Source organism: Triturus cristatus, chromosome 8 (genome assembly GCF_964204655.1).
Source record: "Triturus cristatus chromosome 8, aTriCri1.1, whole genome shotgun sequence".
Classification (NCBI taxonomy): Eukaryota; Metazoa; Chordata; class Amphibia; order Caudata; family Salamandridae; genus Triturus; species Triturus cristatus.
Genome location: NC_140591.1, coordinates 1,166,340,790 through 1,166,363,667, shown reverse-complemented (window position 1 = coordinate 1,166,363,667; position 22,878 = coordinate 1,166,340,790). Strand labels below are relative to the sequence as shown.

At 43.2% G+C, this 22,878-nt stretch overlaps 1 protein-coding gene across 1 annotated transcript in view; it reads right to left on the bottom strand.

Annotated features, from left to right (window-relative positions):
* Nucleotides 1-4,578: 4,578 nt before the first annotated feature.
* The window catches only part of LOC146805549 (fibrous sheath-interacting protein 2-like), a 381,163-nt gene continuing 362,863 nt past the window's right edge, over nucleotides 4,579-22,878 (bottom strand). The window contains exon 8 of the mRNA XM_085623808.1: nucleotides 4,579-4,857. Coding sequence (XP_085479934.1) covers nucleotides 4,579-4,857 — 279 coding nt within the window. The remainder of the gene's footprint in view (nucleotides 4,858-22,878) is intronic.

Genomic DNA, 22,878 nt, shown 5'->3' with positions numbered 1-22,878 from the left:
TAATGTCCCTAAGTTTGGGGGGGAGGGTTGTGTAGGAGAGTAGGGTCTGCTTCCTATGGTCACCCCCACTTTTTGCTTTTGCTTCACTGGTTTTCGACTTAGATGTGGCTGTGGGCCTGCTAATCAGACCCACAGCCCAGCTGTTCTCTCTCTAAATTCATACTATGTACTTTAGGTACATAACCCAATTGGTAAGGATCACTTTCTAGGGCCCTGTACAGTGTACCTTAGGTACCCAGGGCATAGGTGTACCCTAGGCCTACCAGGGGCTGCAGCATGTAGTATGCCACCCCTGGCTGGCCTCCCATCATGACACAACTGGCTGATCACTCAGCTGGGGCAAGGTCGTGTAATCACCCCTTGCTTAGGTATAGTATTCCTATACCTACCTTATATATAGACACATGGGTAACCTTTCAGTCACTCCTATGGCAGGCCTTAACAATCCTGGAGGCAGAGTACTTGGTAACATGTGAGATGGTGCTCTAGCATGAGCTGAGCCTGTCTGCAGCTTTCGGAACCATGTCCTTATAGCTGTTCTATGATATCGCCTACCATGTACTCTTAAAGTGCCTTATAATCCTCGCGGTTATGGTAACTATGGTGTGGCTTTTTCAAAACATTTCGTGTAAGGTGTCTAACACTTTGGAATACTACCCCCACAACATTTCTGGCGATGAGGATAGTATTCCCCCCTTCTGGAGGGAGAAGACATGTTGAAGACCTACTACCCGGTTAAAGTTAACCAGAGCCCCAGCATCACAAAATGGATACTGCTGCCACAGACACAAGTCTGACCTCCTGCTGCTGGGAGTCCTTCCAGCGAGGGAGGCTTGGACAATAGGTTTCCTGCCTTGGGAGGTGCTAGCACCACCCTAGACAGGGCTTAGTGTATTGGGGCAGGGAGGGATGAAAGAAACGAGACACTGCCTGGGGCACACAAGGTGTCCCATGCATAGTCCGGTTCAAACCGGTGCTGGGGCACTCCAGCCCCAGTCCTGGCGCGAAACTGGACAAAGGGAAGGGGGTGTAACCACCCCCCTCCCTGGTCCCACCCATAGGAGGGACCTAGCAGGTAACCCAGCCCCCCAGATTAGTATAAGAGTGGGAGCTGAGTCCCTAGGACTTTGGATTATCCTGAACTGAAACTAGACATGAAACTCTGGACCTTGGACATTTGAACAAGAAGACTGAAGAATCTCCCTTGTGGCCAAGGAGTGGCCACCCTGTGCAAACAGGCACCAACAAGCGACCTGCCATTTGCTTTGCTCAAGTTCTACGAGGAACCGACTGCAGAGCCCGACCAGCACCTTGACCTCCAGACTTCTCTGACCCTGATCCACATCCACAGCCAAGCTGAGATCCGTGGAGGCGACGAGAGACGTGGGACCGGCTACCTGGGAAAATTGGCGAGTAGCTTCCAGCGCAGCTTCTGAGGCATCCTTGAAGTTGTGCTCTGGAGATTGAGAAGCTCCAACCCCGGGCAGCATCTGCACCAAAGATCAGCCCTCCACACTCCACGAGTTCTGCGTGGGGCCCTTCTGCATTTTCCTGCTCAGCGCATCTGTCCGGTTGCTTGCCCGTTGGCTAGTAGCCTCAGTGACGACAAACCCTTGACTTTCCACCACTGGTTTGGCTCCTCCAGACTGGCCCTTGCTTTCCTGTGAAAGAGAAGCACCTCAGACATTCCTGGTCTGCACCTGAAGCAAATTTCCTTTTCTGCGTGGGTTGCCTTTGCCAAGGCTTGTTGACTCCAATCGGGACGTCGACTCCGCCAGCAGCAAGATCCTTCATGGGACAGCTCGTATCCTGGTTCTGGTTGTCCTCGACACCTCCTGGTCCACGCAGCTGCAGAGGCAAGCTTCAAGACATCACCTGTGTTCTGCACGACATTGCCTGGTTCCTTCCTGGTTTCACACGGTCACTGGCTAGTGACCCAGACTTTGTCCCCTCTGCTTGCAGGTGTTCTTCCTTCAAGATCCACCCTTGCATCCACCGGACATCTTCCTCCTGGCTGCCTGCCAGCATCTGTTCTTCAGGCATCCATAGGATCCAGCGACGACACCCGACACATCTTCACACCTATGCACCCGTCTCCTGTGGGTGAGGTAACGCGAGTGCTCCGGTGCTCCCGTGGATATTGACTATCCAAGTGTCTAAGTCTCTAGTTGCTTCCTCCTAGTTACTTCGGAAGTGTCCTTATTCTTCCTATTTCTAATTGCTACATTCCCATTGACGTTAATGTAACCCGCGTGTGTGTTTCCACACTGCACACGCTTCCCGTGGGCCTCCCACTTCCTAACTATTGGTAGGGTAGTGTAGCCCCAGCGATTCCCTAGGCCCTAGGCCTACTCCCTGTTCGTGACGTGGTACTTATATCACTTTCTTAGTATAGGGTTTGCGTGGCCCCTGGGCCTAACTGTATTTTTCCTGTGTAACTTAACGTATGCTACTTAAGAGATTGTTGTGCTTAGACCTCTGAACTCATAAAGAGTGCTGAGGGTATATGTTAGAATAAATACATTCTAATTTTATATATATCTGGTGTGGTGTCCTTTCATTTGGTATTCAAGGGATTATACTGGTATAACAGCTGGCTTCACATGCCATACAGAGTTTAGCCTAAGACTGCTCTTGTCCATGCTACCACTAGGATTGCTGGTCTATAAGGTTGACTTTACAACCAATCACCATAAGGGTTGTTTGGACTGATACAAGGTGTACACTAGAACTAGTGACATCATATATCAGGCCAACTTCTTACAACCACTACTCCAAATCTGAGTGCAGTGCGGAAAAGAAGAAACTGATTACTGCGCACCGGAGGGGACTTATGTGACTCTACTTACATCATATCAAAAGATGAAGTCATCAAGGAGCCATGAGACGCCGTCCCCCGGTACGCAGAGGTACTGCTGAAAAATGGCCGGATTCAGACTGGCGCCTGGGGAGAATTCAAATGTCAAGGAATCTGCGGCTAGATGTCTCTATCGGATCTACTAGGTCATTTGGTCGTGTTTCATATGGTAGACCACAATAAACTACTGACTATCCTAGAGCAAAGAATGAGTTTCTGATGGCAAGCACTAAACTAGGTTGCTTAACTTATGTCCAACCGAAGCAAGAGTGTGAAAATAGGCAAATTCACATCGGAGGTAAAATCAATTCCATGTGGAGACCCACAAGGTTCCGTTCTATAACCTACTCTTTTCAACCTGCACCTAGAGCTCCTGTGCATGTTACTAGATGATGCAAGCTTTGGAATGCACTAATAAGGAGACGAAACACAATCATATCTGAAGCTATTGTCACTTCATGACATTAATTCCAGAGATGCATAGAAAAACCAACATTCTTGATGACAGAAAACAATCTAACTCTAAACCCACAGAAAACAAAATTCATACCAGTCACCAAGATCAAAAAAAATAAAGTGGGCCCAAAACTAATCCTCAAACTAAAAGCTGAAGGTTTCTCCAGATTATTTTCGACACGCAAAATTGCTAAGCTTTACAATGGACTTCTACTCACCCCAATTCCTTACATCGACAAAAGACAGCACAATCAGCAAACGCCTATCTGTATTTCTTCAAATAAGAAAAAAGAACCTCCTCTCACTAAATCAAATAAAGACAGTGGCATATATATTATTAATTTTCTGACTTGATTGTGGCAAAGCCATACTGGCGAGTATTCCAACAGTCACTCCTGCATCAATCAAGGCAGTACTCCAATCCACAGCAAGATTACTCTCAGATAAGAATACATGTGAGCATATTTCACATATTTAATGAGAACTTCATATACTACCACTAGAGTCCAAGTTCGATTTTAAACTTGACTGCTTAACCTACAAAGCTATATAGGAAATAAGACCAAGCTACTAACCAACCTGCTGACAATTTCAGGCGGCTACAGATCCCCTTGAAGCAAACTCTCTTTAAATTGGAAAATCTCTATATTCTGAATTACAAAAGCACTGAATCAACATTTCTTAGGAACTGCACTTGGAACTTCCTCCCAGTTCAGTTAAGGACACAGCCCAGCATTCTATGTTTTTTAAAAGGGCACTCCAGGTTCAATTATCGAAGATGTATCTGGGTAGATATCAAACATAGGTCCACTACCACCATACTCCACCTCATCCCTTCAGGTACCCCAACATCCTTCTACTCACCATATATCTGATGAACTGTTAATTGATTACATAGTTTCTATTACATTTCTGGCTCCAGTAAGCATTAACAGTCCTAACCCAATCAAGCTTTAATTTCACTATTTCCTATCTGCTATATTGTTCAGATAACACAACACTATATGCAATTTGCCTTTTGCTACTCATTCCTAGTTTATCTGTAAAATATAGTTATATGTAAGTAACATTAATACCATTCAGTGGAGTTGTGCTATAGAAAAGTGTTCAATAAATTAAAGAAAGTATAAACTAACGAACATAGCAAAATAGTTTTATGAATAGGACATTTGTAGGTGTATAGTTTCTTATTTATCAATATGCATCTAAAATGAATCGTGATGATCATATTCTGAATTTGTATGCTCTCATACGTGATACCATTATTACACAAAAATCTGTACGAAAATGAATATAGTTTTTACCATAGGTATGAATAGATGACTTTCAAAGCAATTTTCTTCTTTGATTACACGTTCATTTCTGAAATCGTCATCATCTTGTAGTTCATCTTCTTCATTTCCTTTCGCCTCTTTTAAACTGTGATCAATATCATGGGCTACTAATCGAATAATAATATCTTGCTTGTTTTGCGCATCTTTTAAAAGTTCTACTTTCCCAATGTCGGGATTAATAAGATCCAGAAATGAATTTCTGTACACAATCTAAAAAGAAATTACAAAACTATAATTGTACAAATACTTCAAAAGTTCAACATTTGCTATATGTAGCTATTCAGCTTCTTCATTTCATAATCAACACGACACTGAGAGGAATCAAGGCGATATTATTCATTTAATCTCAGATACATGCAAAACATTTTTAAAATATAAATGATCTTGACATAAGCTACCTCATATGTAGGTCAAGTGCCAATTTAAACATTTCTAAATGAAGTTGTTCCTTGGATACATTGAGACAAAAATCTGAAGCATGGCTTCTAAAAGCGGTACTTTTCAGCTATTTTAGGTTTCTCACTTACACTACAATTTTTTCCAAAGAGTACTCCTCAATGTGTAAGTCCTGTGAAGATGCCCAATGTTTAAATTAGATGTTTAACAGTAAAACTTAGACTCAGATCATCCAGGATGCACTCCCATCCATAGTTATAGATAGCTATAAGCCTATCATTCAAGGCTATGAAACGATAGGCACCAGTGGAAAAGACCAGGAAAACAGGACAAACTCAAGGGTCTAGCTTAGTTGGCAAGATTAGTTTTAGATGTTTGCAAAGATCTCCTCGCCCTTACATCCGTGCTCATTGCGCAATCCTACCCGACTCGGTCGGCAGTTTGTGATCCACAGCCAGGTGGGCTTGTGTCCGTGCCTCCTATCTGTGTGCCAGCCTCTCATCTGTGGTCATCGGCAGCTGGGGGTATAGCTTTGCTTGTGACAATGAAGTTGAAGTTAGCTTCTTATCCAGTCAACATCTTATTCACATGCTGAAGTTAGCTTCTTATTCGGCCAGCATTTTATTTCCAGGCAACATTTGATATAAAATACAACCTTAAATGATTCAGCTAACTCCATTTTATCTGACTTTGCATTGCCATAACATGAATATGTTGGGGTGCCGTTCGCAGTAGCTGGTTGTGTGGACTTTGACCCTCAGGATTTGCCTTCATTCCGCTGGGACTGTGAGGACCAGCAGCCTCAGTTTTCTTCACAGCTGGTGCCTCTTCCCGCTGGGCTCCCTCCCACCTGCCTGCCGCTTGATAACAGCTCACGGCCCCCGCTTCGCGGGGGCCGTTCGCAGTAGCTGGTTGTGTGGACGTTGACCCTCTGGATTTGCCTTCATTCCACCGGGACTGCGAGGACCAGCAGCCTCAGTTTTCTTTACAGCTGGTGCCTTTTCCCGCTGAGCTCCTTTCCACCTGCTTTACGTATATAACCACGCCCCGTTCTCGCATCGCGGGACGCGCGCGCGGGTGCCGGGCGAAGCCCGGGCCAAGGGCGGGCCCATTTGAGCCCGTTCGAGAACGGAGATAACGGGACGGGCCACCCTATTAACATCTGCTTAAGGTTAGTGCAATTGTGATATAGTGATATGGGACTAAAACATGCCTAACCTTGCTAGGAAATCAATTTCGGGAAGCCTAACCGTGGGTACTCTGGACCGGTTTCTTGTTAGAGCTTCGTCTGTGCTGGCCCAGGAAATTGAACTTACAGAAACAAGACTATCATTGGACATTGCACTTAGCAAAAGATCGTCCCTGGGAAGAATATCCCAGGCTAGTTCCCCCACATTTCCCTGGTGCCTGTGAATGATAATGTATTAATCTCTGGGGTAAGGGAGAAGAATCCTTCCTTAAATGTTGAAGGATGTCGGGCTAATTTGCAGGTGTCTATTGCCCTTATCACTACTTCCCCTATAACCACTGTGTCCGCACCCTTGAGTATTAGTAATTCTGGAATATTATCGCCGCCTCCCTGTGTTAGGACTAGATCTGCCTACAGTAATAAGGTCGGGGAGAATTATCAAGTAGCAAGTAAGACACATAAAAGGAAGTGGAGTGGGGCACAAACACAAACAAAAGGTAGGAAAGCAAAAATCTTGAAAACTAATGGTGTTCTGGCCCCAATCCCTTCAAGTAGCCCTATTTAATGTCCTGCTACTGTCGGTATTGATGCGGACAGGGATGCATCGAGTTCGGCAGTAGATGTATTGATAGATGAAGCAGGGCCTATCTTTTGGAGTAAGTTGGAGGCTATTTTTAAAAAAACTTAACTCCCGATATATGATAGACTGGATGTTATCGAAAGTAGGCTTGTTTGCTTAGAACTTGCTGTTGCATCGGGCCAATTGCGGGGAGGTTTGCGGGCAAATGGAGCAAACTGTATTGATAAGACTGTAGATGAGAATATAGGAGTGGTTGAAATGTCAAGTAATGTACAGGAAGGTATAAAAGATAATATTATTGCTAGGGAACATGCCCCTGTATTGTTACCAATTAATAGGCCTTCAGGTCCTAATTCTAACCCTCCCCGCTCTGGTGAAGTAGTGGAAGCAGTGGAAATGCCACGTATTGCAACCCAGGTACAAGTGGGGAGGGCTACCACTATCCCTCTACCAACATATCCCCCAGAAAGTCTACCTCGAATTGACCTTCCCCAAGAGTCTACCCCGTATGTGGTAGTTCTTGTGGGGGTCCCACAACTGGCCCAGGGGAAGGGAGAGACATACATGGATCTTAAGAACAAATGTACTTTCTGGCTTAATACAAATCGCCCGCTTCCCCCCAATGTATCTGCAGAAATATTGTTTGTAAGAAGAGTAGATTGGGTAGGGGTACGGAGCAAGTCCAAAGATGGCGATTGTATAATTATTAATTTTAGAGACAGAAGGGTTGCCGAATACATATGCAAATGGTTCTATGAAGACACAAATACTGGGATACAGTCATTGCCTCTGAGTTATTTTTATCCAGTAACAGTCCCTCCGCCTAGGAAGTTGATGCCAACTAGAGGGAATTGGAATAGGAATAATGTTATGGGCTTCCACAACTTTAATAGATTTGAGGTATTGTCGGGACTGGAGGATTGGGATTGACGTCAGTCCCCAACCCCTGAGAACTGCCTATGTAACATGAAGGAGAATGTTGACCCTACATTTGAAGTTATATCCTTAACAGTTGACGCCGATCAAGGTAGATTAGAGAATGTTACCCAGTTAGTCCAGGATTATGATGTATTAGAGCCCCCTCTATTTGTTAATGAATGTATGGAATGTTTTAGGGGTAATGTTAATACTGAAAAACCTCTTAGGAGATCTACTGGCTCTCCCCCCTTGTTATTGGTTTCCTGGAATGTGGCGGGATTGGGGTCAAAACTGAAGATGGATGACTGGGCTACTTTCATAGACATATACGATATCTGTCTCTTTCAAGAGACGTGGTTGGTGGAACATGCTTTTCGTGAGGGATATGTGAACTTTTGTGTGCCAGCGGATAGAAAGGAAAGGGGGCGACCGATGGGAGGATTAGTTATTTGGGTTAAACAGAAACTAGGTTGCAAAATACGTCAACTACCGATTCTCAACAAAGACATATTGGCGGTGAGGCTCTGCTTCCCATCAGGTGGTAATTTAGACATTTACAATGTGTATGCTAGAGGCCTCCCGGGAGGGAAGAAATCAACGGTAGTCTCCGCTTTGGGAGATTTAATTGAGGCTTTACCAGCTAACACATTGCCGCTCATTGCAGGGGACTTTAATGTTACATTTGAACCCCTGGGTTACGAGGACCAAAATATATCAGAGGAGGAAGACTCGAGATGGGGTGTTCCTCAGCTTGATCTGGTTCCTATAAAAAAATGGACCGAAGCGGCTATCCAACTTAAGGGTTTTTGTTTGGGGAACCATTTGAGAGCTGCTAATGGACGCACACATTCAGATAGGCGGGGTAGCAATACGTATGATAATGGCTGTAGGGCTAGCCGGATAGATTACATGCTTGTCCATTTAAGATTATGGCATTGCCTAAGGGACATGGCTGTTATCATGCGCTTAGAGAGTGACCAAAACCCACTTACCTCTTCTTTTGAATTGGCAGTAGTTAGATTAGGAACGGCCACCGGTGAGAGAATAGCTCCAGAAGTAGTCCTAGCAAATGATGAGCGCCATTTAAAGTGGAGCAGGGTTGTTGAGCATCCTGAGACCTTGCTTTTAATTAGGGAAGAAGTAGCTAAGGTATTGCTACTCCTGGGACCCCACGAGCTAACCCCCGAATTTCAGCTTAGTACCATTCAGGTACATGGTACACTTTTTGATAAACCCAAGGCCCACTTTTGTAAACCGGGTCAGGGAAAAATGAAAAATAAGAAGAAGGAAGAAAGTTGGTATAATGCGGTTTGTAAGCAAACCAGATCGAATCTGGGCATTGCAATAAAAAAACGGGACTCCACTCAGGTAAGAGAGGCGAGGAAGCTGTATAGGGAGGCTCAGAAGGAGGCAAAGAAAGAATGGGACAGATGTAAGTGGCAGGAGTTGAAAGAAGCTTGTAAAGCTAAGAACCCAAAATTGTTTTGGGATATATTTAAATGGGACAGGGGAGGGTGTTCTGAACGTGTACAGAATAATGCAGCCCATCATCAGTGGCTTGAATTTTTCAAACCACAATATGCATGTGACAGAAGGTATGAGTGTGGAGACATCATTCCAAACACGTTTTATAAAGATGCTACTTTTAGCTTGGAAGATGTGGATAGGGCTCTTGAGGCTGTTACTGAGGGACGGGCTCCAGGAATGGACTGTATCCCCGCAGACGTTTTCTTAAATGATAAGCAAATGTGGCAGAAGTATATAGTTTTATTGGCTAATGCAATAGCCCAGGGCGGGGTCATTCCTCCTTCCTGGAAGGGGGCAGAAATCGTGCCAGTCTATAATAAGGGGGATAAGTCAGTTGCAGGCAATTACAGGCCTATTAGCCTGATTGACTCTATGAAAAAAATGATGGGCAGGTTAGTTCTTTTTAAGATACAAGTCTGGATTGATGAAAACAACATCTTGAGTCCATTACAGGCGGGTTTTCGTAAGAAAACTAGCACAATAGATCACGTTTTTCGATTGGTAAACCTGTATTGGCGATCTGTGGTCCTGGGGAAGGGGTCCTTATATGCAGTGTTTGTGGATCTGAGAGCAGCTTTTGACCTAGTTCCACGGGCCAAATTATGGCAGGTCCTGAAAGACCTTGGGATGGCTCCAGAGCTATTGACTCTGATTGTCCGCTTGCATGAGAACACTTTTGCACAGGTGCGGTGGGGGCTACAGGGGGGGGTTACTGAAGCCTTCCCCGTTGAACGAGGAGTGCGGCAGGGGTGCGTAATGGCGCCCACCCTGTTCTCACTCTTTGTCAATGGGGTGGTGGATTACCTCTCTCTGTGCCCCACGGATGCCCCGGCGCTGGATGGCATTCGCATCCCTGTCCTCATGTTTGCGGACGATACCTTAATCATCTCTAAGACTCCCAGTGGCCTGCAGAAAGCTGTGTTTCGTTTCGAGGATTTTTGTTGCCGGCATGGGCTGGAAATAAATACAGCCAAAACCAAGTTCATGGCATTTAATGAACATAGATCCTTTAGAGGCAATATAGTTATGGATAATTGTCCCCTAGAACAGGTGGATGCTTTTACCGACCTGGGGGTAACTTTGCAAAGGGGCATGTGCTGGAATCGTCATATTGATATCGCTGTTTTAAAGCACCAGCAACAAGGTGAGTGTCTACTGCAGAAATTCAAAAGCTCACAAACAAACAAAACCTATTCGCCCAGCTCTGGAGATCTATGGGATGAAGGTATTGAGTTCGGTCTTATATGGAGCCGAACTCTGGGGCTTTGAAAACACAACTCGGTTGATCAAGGTGGAAAATGAGTTTCTAGTTGACAGGTGTCCCGCAAAGTACCCCTTTAATTCCTTTATTATGGGATCTAGGGAAAAAAGGGGTCAAAGACTTAGTAAAATTGCACCCACTGTTATATTGGTGTAGAATATGGACTACGGAGGAATTGATGCATTATGCTCGGGGCCTTATGGATATCATCAATAACGACCCCTTCCATAAAATAAAATGGCTGAGGGAGATCAGATCACTTTTAGGGAATATGGGAATGTCTGAATTGTGGAATAATCCCCAAAATGCAAGTTTCCCATCTCAAAAGATTATGAAAGCAAGATATTGGGAAATGATGCATTATGCATCCATGAAGGAAAAGCTTTCTACAAATCTTACGGGTCGGTTTTTTGTATTTAAAAATGCACCTGATTTTGAAGAATATTGGGATGCAATTGAAAGACCCTATGACCGTAAATTATACTTTAAATAATACTATAAATTATACTGAAAAATTAATATTAGAACATCTGAGAGCCATCCACAACAAAGACATGACATATGCAATCTCGAAACATATCCATACGCAACATAGGACCAACTGGGAGGACATCCGTTATTTTGGAATCGCAACTGTACCCATACATGAAAGAGGTGGCAATCGCACCATGAAACTGAGAAAATTGGAATCACGCCTCATCATTCGTTTTAAAACAAAGACCCCATTTGGTCTAAATGGGGCCGAAGAATTATATGTACATTTGTAAACTGTAAAATTCGTGGAAATATGGATACTAAATCCAATATAAATATCTCCCCTGACCCATGTAATCGCAATAGAAGAGGAAACACAGGCGATATACCTTGAACAACATCGGGTATCTGATTATTCAGATACATGTAGGGGAGTACGTGTTTGAGTCTAAACATGATACTAATCACTTGCAATCATTGAATCACGCCATTATAAACTGAAATATATTAACGACAAAATGTACTACCAAATATATAATTCTTGTATAAAACTATGATTCAAATATGTACTACTAATACCATAATGCTTTGCACTGGGAAAAATGAAACAAACACTATTTAAAGAAGAAACTAAAAACGGACTCACTATACCGTGAGAAAGAACATTTCTTGTTCGAAACGTTGGTGGGTGGTGAATGGTGGCGGGATTTGCGCTTAAAATAAATTAAGCTATCACGATCATTCTCTGGAGTGCGGTGCATCCTTTTGTTGGAAGAATTAACGACGAGGTATTGTCTGACCTCGACACCGGCACACGCTAAACTAGAGTGCATCAGCTACAGACTATTCATTTTAAACATATTAATTATGCTGATAGCACCCGGTGTCTAATTGAAAACTTCGTGGCAACCATCTGAGACAGAGAGGAGACAGAGGAAAACTATTAAACGAAGAAATCATTGACAAGTCGACAACGATTCCTTCGGAGCCTCTGAGGAACGGAATTCCTCTTTGCGATTAATTGGTGACACGAAGCAACATTTACAGAAACGTGCGAGCAGTTCCGAACCCGGAGTGGGAACATCGAGAAAGCGGAGCCGGAGGACGCCGCCGAACCGACGAACTCACCAGGTAAAGAACATGCTGGTAGCGCGATACTGTTTAATTTGAACTTAAAAGAACCATCTGCTTGATAGCATTGACGCCGTAGCGTAAAAATCTTTCAGTATTAACAATATACGTTGAAAGAACCAGAGAATGAAAAGAAGCGAAGCACAGGGCCCACAGACACAATACCACCTTAAAGTGAGCTAACAGACTTTTTTGAATCATAGAACTAATGGAGGCACGAGCTGCAAAAAGATCGCTAAAAGCCGAAACTCTTTTCACAAAAGGTACAGGAGAGCGAACTTATCAAAGAGACAGTAATGAAAAAGATCAATCTACAAAAAACATCAAACAACTTTTTTTCCATTTGGAAAAACTTCTCAAAAAAGAAATTTCTAAAAGCTGGGAAATTATAACATTGGAGAAATACATCGAGGACAACCGGATTCCCAGAGGCCTAAGAATCTTCACATTACCAAATCACCCTGACACACGCCCAGAAATGCTCGAAGAATGGGCAAATAATAGCATGAGCTGCTCAAGAAATATGGTTCTCATAGTAATTAAATATGCTAAACAAGACGTGGAAGAACTACACAGAGAAATAAAATCAGTAGAAGAAGAAATAACTGTATTAAACCAAGAAGATGAAGGCAATAAATTAAGGAAAGAAATGGAAAAGAATTTAGATAAATATGAAGAAGAAGTGGAACTACGGAAACAAAGAAAATTCAAACGAGACGAACTAGACTACGAAACAGGCTCAATTCTAACATTTGCAAAACGCTTCGATGGCCTAAAAAAACAACTACATGCAGGGAAACTTACATTGACAGAATCTGGTAAACCACCCATAAGCGAATCAGAATCAGACCTGAGTGAAGAAGAACAAACACCAAGAATTGGAGGCCGCACGACTTTTTTAGACGAGATGAAATTAATCTACTTGGATCAAAGAACTCCGAGAATAAGAGGAAGAGGACGTGGTCAGGGGAGAGGGAGAAACAACAGCCAAACCAGGGAAATAACCGAAGGAGAAATATACGCAGAGGAAAAGGAAAAAACAAAGGACTACCCCCTGCGAAACAGAATGGCAAAAAAACAGGCAAAATGAACAGCATCAAAAAGAAAGAGAATTTGATAATAAACCTCTCCGAACATACACTGACCGAAGTAGAAAAAAGTGTTTTAAACAAGGGCTTATCATTCTGCCCAGAAAAACATCATGACTTTGTCGAAATGAGAATAGATTTGTATAAATATACTAGAAAATTGAAACAAAAAAAAAGTTCTTTGCAAAACAAATACAAACAACAGAACAAGATCTATCAACAACCAGTACAAAGGACAATACTCTGTCAATCCAGGACACTACGAATCTTAAAAATATCTATGACCTGGCTTTCAATCAATGCGATGAAGAAATGACAGAGACACAAATATTGGATGACCTCAACATAGATACCAACAAACACTTAAGATCTGGAATGAAGCCAAAGTCTAAATTCTGTCCGATTCTGAGTCCAGGAAACAGAATTGATCAATTCCACGATTTAGTCGTAAATGAACTGGAAAAAATGGAAAATACCACATCACTAACTAAAAAAGAAAACCTAACAAAAAAAGAGCTCCTGGCATTAGAAGATCTGATGAAAAATGAAAAAATAACTATCAAACCAGCGGACAAAGGAGGAAATGTAGTGGTCCTAAATACATCAGACTACATCAAAGAAGCAATGAGACAACTGAGAGATGAACAAAACTATGCTCAATTGTTGACAAATCCCACCAATGATCTAACCTTAGATCTAGAAAGAAGAATCAAAATGTGGAAAACCAATGGACTTCTAAATGACGATGAAGCTCGCTTTTTACTGAATGAAAGCCCTGTGATGCCAACTATATATTTTCTTCCAAAAGTCCATAAAACATTCATCAATCCACCAGGCAGACCAAAAGTGTCAAGTTGCCAATCCCTATATCAAAACATCTCTATCTATGTAGACAAATACTTGGCACCAATAGTTAAGAACCTCAGTTCATACATTAAAGACACTGGGGATTTTCTTAGAACATTGTCTAACATGGGATGGCAAAAAGGCTTCCAATTAGTTACTATTGATGTAGTATCCCTATATACATCCATTGACCATGAAATCGGATTAAAAGCAGTAGAATACTTCTTACGACAGAGAAACATCCAAGAAAAGAAACATACGGAAATGCTATTAGGAATGGTGGAACTATGCTTGAGAAATAATATCTTTTTGTTTAACCACAAAATCTACAATCAAAAATGTGGTACTGCCATGGGAATTTCTTTTTCACCGAGCTACGCCAACCTGACCATGGGATGGTGGGAGAAATTTGTGGCATGCAAGAAGAAAATGAAGAACACACAGCCAAAATAGAACTGTGGCTAAGATATATTGACGATCTTTTTATGATTTGGAATGGAAGTACAAGTGAATTCAAACAATACTTTGACATCCTTAATACAAATGAAGTGGGATTAAAGTTCACCTACTACATCAGTTCCAAACTAATCCAATATCTTGATGTGCAGATTTACATTGAAAATGGGCAGATACAAACCAAAGTATAACGCAAACAAACAGCCACCAATAGCATTCTCCATGGTAAAAGTTTCCATCCAACTAGTCTAATAAGAAGTATTCCATATGGAGAATTCATAAGAATGAAAAGAAACTGCTCAACAGATGACATGGCTTTAACAAAACTTGAAGAAAGTAAAGAACGATTCTTGGAAAGAGGATACAAATATAGGGATGTAAAACAAGGTCTAACACGAGCTAAATCAGTCTCTCGAGAAGAAACTCTCATCAATAAGAGCAAAAAATAAACAGAAGACACCACTAGACTGATTATAACATACAGTAAGGAGAGTTTCAAGATCCGCAAAATCCTCCAAAAATATTGGAATGTCCTAGAAAAAGACCCAGATATTGGAAACTTATTAGGAGAAAAACCTAACATAACCTTTCGCAAAGCTCCTTCCCTAAAAGACAAACTTGTTAATAGCCACTTCATGTCTAAAGAAACTACAACGTGGTTATCAGCCAAACAAAAAGGATTCAAACATTGAGGGAAATGCAAGGCTTGCAAAATCGGAAAATCAGTATCAAATATCAAAGACTCTAGAGGAAAAACTTTCAATATCATCGAAAGAATAACATGCGATACAACCTATGTTGTATATATGATTAAATGCACATGTGGAATGCGCTATATTGGAAGTACCATCTGTCCACTGAAAAAACGAATATTAGAACATCTGAGAGCCATCCACAACAAAGACATGACATATGCAATCTCGAAACATATCCATACGCAACATAGGACCAACTGGGACGACATCCGTTATTTTGGAATCGCAACTGTACCCATACATGAAAGAGATGGCAATCGCACCATGAAACTGAGAAAATTGGAATCACGCCTCATCATTCGTTTTAAAACAAAGACCCTATTTGGTCTAAATGGGGACGAAGAATTATGTGTACATTTGTAAACTGTAAAATACGTGGAAATATGGATACTAAATCCAATATAAATATCTCCCCATACCCATGTAATCGCAATAGAAGAGGAAACACAGGCGATATACCTTGAACAACATCGGGTATCTGATTATTCAGATACATGTAGGGGAGTACGTGTTTGAGCCTAAACATGATACTAATCACTTTGGCAATCATTGAATCACGCCATTATAAACTGAAATATGTTAACGACAAAATGTACTATCAAATATATAATTCTTGTATAAAACTATGATTCAAATATGTACTACTAATACCATAATGCTTTGCACTGGGAAAAATGAAACAAACACTATTTAAAGAAGAAACTAAAAACGGACTCATTATACCGTGAGAAAGAATATTTCTTGTTCGAAACGTTGGTGGGTGGTGAATGGTGGCGGGATTTGTGCTTAAAATAAATTAAGCTATCACGATCATTCTCTGGAGTGCGGTGCATCCTTTTGTTTGAAGAATTACCGACGAGGTATTGTCTGACCTCGACACCGGCACACGCTAAACTAGAGTGCATCAGCTACAGACTATTCGTTTTAAACATATATATATATATATATATATATATATATATATTCACTGAAAAAACCATAGGTTTCAGACATGTTATAGTTAGCGGAAATTTTACTGATAAAAAACCAATGAAATTCCCCCGTTATAGTTAGTGCAGGCAACTATAACTCACGCGACCGCAATCCTCTGCTGATGCTAATACTGTATTTAGACACTTATTTGCCCATGTCTTCTTCCATAAATTTTTAGCTATACATATATTACAAATATTTTTTTTTCATAAAGACACATATGTCATCAGCAGAAGATTGCGGTCGCGTGAGTTATAGTTGCCTGCACTAACTATAACGGGGGAATTTCATTGGTTTTTTATCAGTAAAATTTCCGCTAACTATAACATGTCTGAAACCTATGGTTTTTTCAGTGAATTTGCAAGGTTTTTTAAATGCTAATTCCTAACTATAACGTGTGTGAAACCTATGGTTTTTTCAGTGAATTTGTACGGTTTTTTAAATGCTAAGTTATTTTACGCCATTCGTGGCGTGCACGCCCACTTAACGCAGTTCGTTCCGTGCGCGCACGGTGCGCTACGCGCACCGCGTGCCCACGTTACGCACCGTGCGCACATGGAGGACATATTATGCGCTTCCTTGTGATAGGTAATCTGTTAAATTTAATTTGTAAGTGATGACAATAATATGCCATGCACAGAGAGTGTTTTTTTTTTTTTATTAAAATTTTTAGCGTAAGCGCACCGTACGCGTACGGTAAGCGTAATCGGCGAAATTTTCAAAAAATAAAAATTTACCGTTTTTGGCCTTGGGGGATCTTTGAGGACTCAACTAACATGGCTATGTGCATGGGCGCTGTCTAAACAGCCCCTTTATATGTTTTTTGCCTTTGTTTACAGCCCCCCCCTCAGAGTGCGAGAGAGAAAATGGCGGCCGCCGCTTCCTGGTTTCGACCGATTCGAATGTTTACTTAGATGTAACAGCCAATCAGAATCGCGCTCGCGCACGCCACCGTACGCGTACGGTAAGCTTACGGTAAGCGTACCGTAAGCTGGCTCAGATATATATATTGATTTAAAGGCAATTTTCTCAGAATCTACTGAACAGATTTACACCAAACCTACAAAAGGCACTTCCTTGACCTGAGGACTACCTCTCTGCCAAATTTCTAGTAATTCTGTTCAGCCGTTCGGGCTGTAGCCCTGTCTAAAGGTCCTATGGAAAAATGCATGGGAAAAACGCGTTTTGGGACCCCCCTTTTATCTCAGCCCCCGCTTGACGAATCCCCCCGATACTTTCAGGGTAGGAGCGGAGCGTAGCGCCCCACCTATTTTGAGAAATTCGCGAGGATTCGTCGACCGGCGCCAAAGTTATTCAAAATAGAATGTTGCGGATTTCCTATGGAAACAGGGTCCTAACTATAACTACCTACTGGCGACCGCCAGTAGGATATATATATATATATATATATATATATATATATATATATATATATATATTATCTACTGGCGGTCGCCAGTAGATAGTTATAGTTACAACCAAGTTTCCATAGGAAATCTCAAAATTCTATTTTGAATAACTTTGGTGCCGGTTGACGAATCCTCGCGAAACTTTCAAAACTAATGGGGCGCTCCGTTCAGCTCCTACCCTGAAAGTCTCGGGGTGATTCGTCAAGCAGGGGCCGAGAAAAAAGGGGGGTCCCAATACGCATTTTCCCCATGCATTTTTCCATAGGACCTTTAGACATAGCTACAGCCCGAACGGCTGAACAGAATTACTTGAAATTTGGCAGAGAGGTAGCCATAAGGTCAAGGAAGTGCCTTTTGCAGGTCTGGTGTAAATCTGTTCAGTATTTCCTGAGAAAATAGCATTTAAAAGCATATCAATATCTATACGCGCGCACCGTGCGCGCACTGTGCGCACACCCTGCCGTGCGCGAGCGCAATTCTGATTGGTTGTTAGATGTCGGTAAACATTCGAATCGGTCGAAACCAGGAAGTGTCGGCCGCCATTTTGTCTCTCGCAGTCTGAGGGGGTGAAAAACAAAGGTGGAGAACGTGAAAAGGGGGCAGAGTGGACAGTTCCTGACCCCCCTAGCCTTGGTCAGGGGGTCACAGAAGGACCCCCAAGGGAGAAAAAAACAATTTTTTTTTTTTTAAATTGCGAGGTGCGCGCACCCTGCGCGCACTGCGAACCGTGGGTGCTCGGTGCGCGAAGCGCACCGAGTGCCCACAGAGCGTGCACGGTGTGCGAAACGCACCGTGCGCGCACGGTGCGCGCTCGGTGTAAAACCTGAAAAAAAAAAAAAACATAACTTAGCATTTAAAAAAACGTACAAATTCACTGAAAAAAACCATAGGTTTCACACACGTTATAGTTACGAATTAGCATTTAAAAAACCTTGCAAATTCACAAAAAAACCATAGGGTTCACACATGTTATAATTAGCTGGACATTTCACTCGTAAAAAACCAATGAAATTCCCCCGTTATAGTTACTGCAGGCAACTATAACTCACGCGACCGAAATCCTCTGCTGATGACGTTAGATATTACATCACTGATGACATATGTGTCTTTCTGAAAAATAAATATTTGTAATATATGTATAGCTAAAGATTAATGGAAGAAGACATGGGTAAATAAGTGTCTAAATACAGTGATGTAATATCTGACGTCATCAGCAGAGGATTTCGGTCGCGTGAGTTATAGTTGCCTGCAGTAACTATAACGGGGGAATTTCATTGGTTTTTTACGAGTGAAATGTCCAGCTAACTATAACATGTGTGAAACCTATGGTTTTTTAAGTGAATTTGCAAGGTTTTTTAAATGCTAATTCGTAACTATAACGTGTGTGAAACCTATGGTTTTTTCAGTGAATATATATATATTTACAAATACATAACCAATAAAGACATGGAGAAATAGCAACAGACCAGGCTTTTCTCACTATTAAAACATAAGCATGATTAAGACATATTAAAAACATTCATGTCAAACAGTTAAAGCATTGTTTGGTAGAAACAGGTGGACAACGGGGAGGCGGGTGGGACCGTGAGGAATGCATAGGCAGATATTGTATCCACCAGAAAAAGTGATTCCTCACCTTCTGAATAGAGTCCCAAAGCCATACCTCTCCCGGAGGAGGGTGTCCACCTGACTAGACAAAAAAATCTTGCAAAACAGAACGAGCAAAATGACCATCCCTCCTAACCTCTGAATCCAAGCAGTAATGCTTTGCAAAGGTGTGGAGGGAGGCCCAAGTTACTGCTTTACAAATATCAACAACAGGAACACCTCTAGCCAAAGCAGAAGAAGTAGACTTAGCTCTGGTGGAATGAGCTCTGATACCTTCAGGAGAGTCTTTCTTGGCCAAGGCATAGCAGATCTTAATACACACGATGTTCCACCTTGAAAGTGTCCCCTTGTGCACAGCTCTGCCTTTCTTTCGACCAATGTAGCCCACAAAGAGCTGGTCTTCCAGTCTCAGATCTCTTGTTCTGTCCAAATAAAAGCTGATAGCTCTCTTAGGGTCCAAACGATGAAGTCTCTCCTCCTCCTTGGAAGGGTGAGGGGAGGATAAAGGGTAGGTAAAGTAATGGACTGTCCCATATGGAAAGGAGTAACCACCTTGGGAAGGAAAGCAGCCCTGATCCTTAGAACCAACTTATCTGCATGAATGGTCAAGAATGGAGGCTTTGAACTAAGAGCCTGAAGCTCACTTACCCTCCTAGCCGAAGCAATGGCAATCAAGAAAACGTTTTAAAAGAAAGAAGCCTCAAAGGACAAGTATGAAGAGGCTCAAATGGAGAACCCATTGAAAAGGTAAGAACGAGATTCAAATCCCACTGAGGCATAATGAAAGGAGTGGGAGGAAACGTATTTGTAAGGCCCTTAATGAACCTCATGACAATGGGGGACATAAATAAAGACGGCTGGTCTGGCAAACATAAAAAAGCCGACAAAGCCGACAAATAGCCCTTAACAGTGGGCACAGCACACCCTGCTGGGCCAAGAACAGCGAAAACTGAAGAACATCCGACAAGTTGGCCTTTAAAGGATCAATGGATCTCTCTACACACCATTTAACGAATCTAGACCATCTGGAAGAGTAAACAGACTTGGTGGAGTGTCGCCTAGATGATAAAATAACATCCACTACATCCGGTGGGAGAGAGAATGAACTCAGGTTGCCCCGTTCAGTCTCCAGGCATGAAGGTGCGGGTTCTGGAGGTGGGGATGTAGAACCTGCCCCTGCGACTGCGAGAGAAGGTCTGCCCAGAGAGGAAGACGGAGCGGAGGGTGCGATGAGAGGTGAAGAAGATCTGTATACCACACCATTCTTGGCCAATCCGGGGCGATCAATATGACTTGGGCCCGAGGGATCAAGGGTATCGGAGGAAACGCGTAAAGGAGTTGTGAGCTCCAATCCAATTGAAACGCGTCCCCCAGTGCTCCCTGCATCAGAAACTGGAGACTGCAGAACAACGGGCAGTGCGCATTCTCATGGGTGGCAAACAGGTCCAACCGAGGAGACCCCCACATCCGGAAGATGTAATGGACCACCTCCGGATGAAGACGCCACTCGTGATCGGCCGAGTAATGCCGATTGAGATTGTCCGCACGAACATTCAGCACACCGGCTACATGATTTGCAAACACACAAATCTGATGGTTCTGAGCCCAGGACCAGAGCCGCAGAGCCTCTCGACAGAGACGATACTACCCTACACCTCCCTGTTTGTTGATGTACCACATCGCGGTAGTGTTGTCCGTCAGGACCTGAACCGACTGACCGCAAAGGGAAGGAAGGAAAGCCTTTAGTGCCAAACGTATCGCCCGCAATTCCAAAAGTTTGATGTGAAGCAACCTTTCCTCTGGAGACCAAAGACCAAAGACCTCAAGAACCCCCAGATGAGCACCCCACCCTAGAGTGGAGGCATCCGTGATCACTGTGGCCACCAGTGGAGGAAGCTGAAAGGGCTTTCCTTGAGACAGGTTGCCCTGCACAACCACCAAGTCAACTCCGCTGCAGCTTCTCTGGAGATTCTGACCTTCTCCCCGAGATCTCCATTGTGTTGATACCACTGCCTGCCGAGGCACCACTGGAGGGCCATCATGTGCCAGTGCGCGTGACTGGCCAACAGTATGCAGGAAGCAAACAGACCGAGCAGGCGTAGAACCTTCAGGACTGGAACAACCGCTCCATCGTGAAACAAAGGAAATATTTCCTGAATGTTGAGAATCCTCTGCGGAGGCGGAAATGCCTGACACACAGTAGTGTCCAGTATTGCCCCTATGAACAGGCAGCACTGAGAAGGCACCAGGTGAGATTTGGGTACATTTATTGAAAAACCCAACTTGAACAACAGCTGCATTGTTGCTTGCAAATGGCACATCACTAACTCCGGATAGACTGCTTTCAACAGCCAGTCGTCCAGGTAGGGGAAAACAGTAATCCCAGACCTTCTGAGATGAACAAGTTACTTACCTTCGGTAACGCTTTTTCTGGTGGCTACAGTATCTGCCTGTGGATTCCTCACCTTGTGAATATCCCCTGCGCCAGAATTCCACAGAACTTTTTTCCCCAGCTCTCTACACCAACGTGGACAACGTCATAATGCATCGGCACCGCTCGCCACTCCGTATGACGTCACCAGAGCCATAAGAGAGCCACGTCGGCGTGATGATGTCAGTTCCACCCATTTTTTCCGTGCCTCCGAGGCGCACAGGTGGACCAACGACAGATTCAAAGTATACACAGTATACAATATACAATCAAATATACACAGTACATAAACAAAAGGAAAGCTAAACAAAATAAGCATTTCCTACAAATGTACCAGAAAGCATAACAACATCTCAAACAAGACAACTTTTAAGGTATACAAAGGTGGACAACGGGGAGGCGGGTGGGCCAGTGAGGAATCCACAGGCAGATACTGTATCCACCAGAAAAAGCGTTACCGAAGGTAAGTAACTTGTTCTTCTGATGGATACATCTGCCAGTGGATTCCTCACCTTGTGAATAGATTCCCACAGCAGTCCCCACTCCCGGAGGAGGGTGTCCACTTTCCTAAACCGGAAAGTCTTGCAAGACAGAGCGCACGAAGTGGCCCTCCCTCCTCATCTCAGAGTCCAAGCAATAATGCTTCGCGAAAGTATGGAGGGAGGCCCAAGTCGCGGCTTTACAAATATCTGCCACAGGAACACCCCGGGCCAAAGCAGATGTAGATGATTTAGCTCTAGTTGAATGAGCCCTAATACCCTCAGGAGGAACCTTCCCAGCCAGGGCATAGCAGATCTTGATGGCAAGGATGAACCATCTTGACAGAGTGCGCTTGTGCACCGCTCTTCCTTTGGAATGCCCAACATAACCCACGAAGAGCTGATCTTCCAGACGAAAGTCCTTCTTTCTGTCCAAGTAAAAGCTTACAGCTCTCTTTGGGTCCAGGCGATGAAGCCTTTCCTCCTCCTTGGAGGGATGAGGAGGTGGATAAAAAACAGGGAGAGTAATAGACTGTCCCAAATGAAACGGAGTAACAACTTTAGGCAGGAAAGCAGCCCTGGTCCTAAGTACCATCCTTTCAGCATGTAATGTGAGAAAAGGGGGTTTAGAACTAAGAGCTTGAAGCTCACTCACCCTCCTTGCCGAGGTTATGGCTACAAGAAAGACCGTATTAAAGGACAACAGCCTCA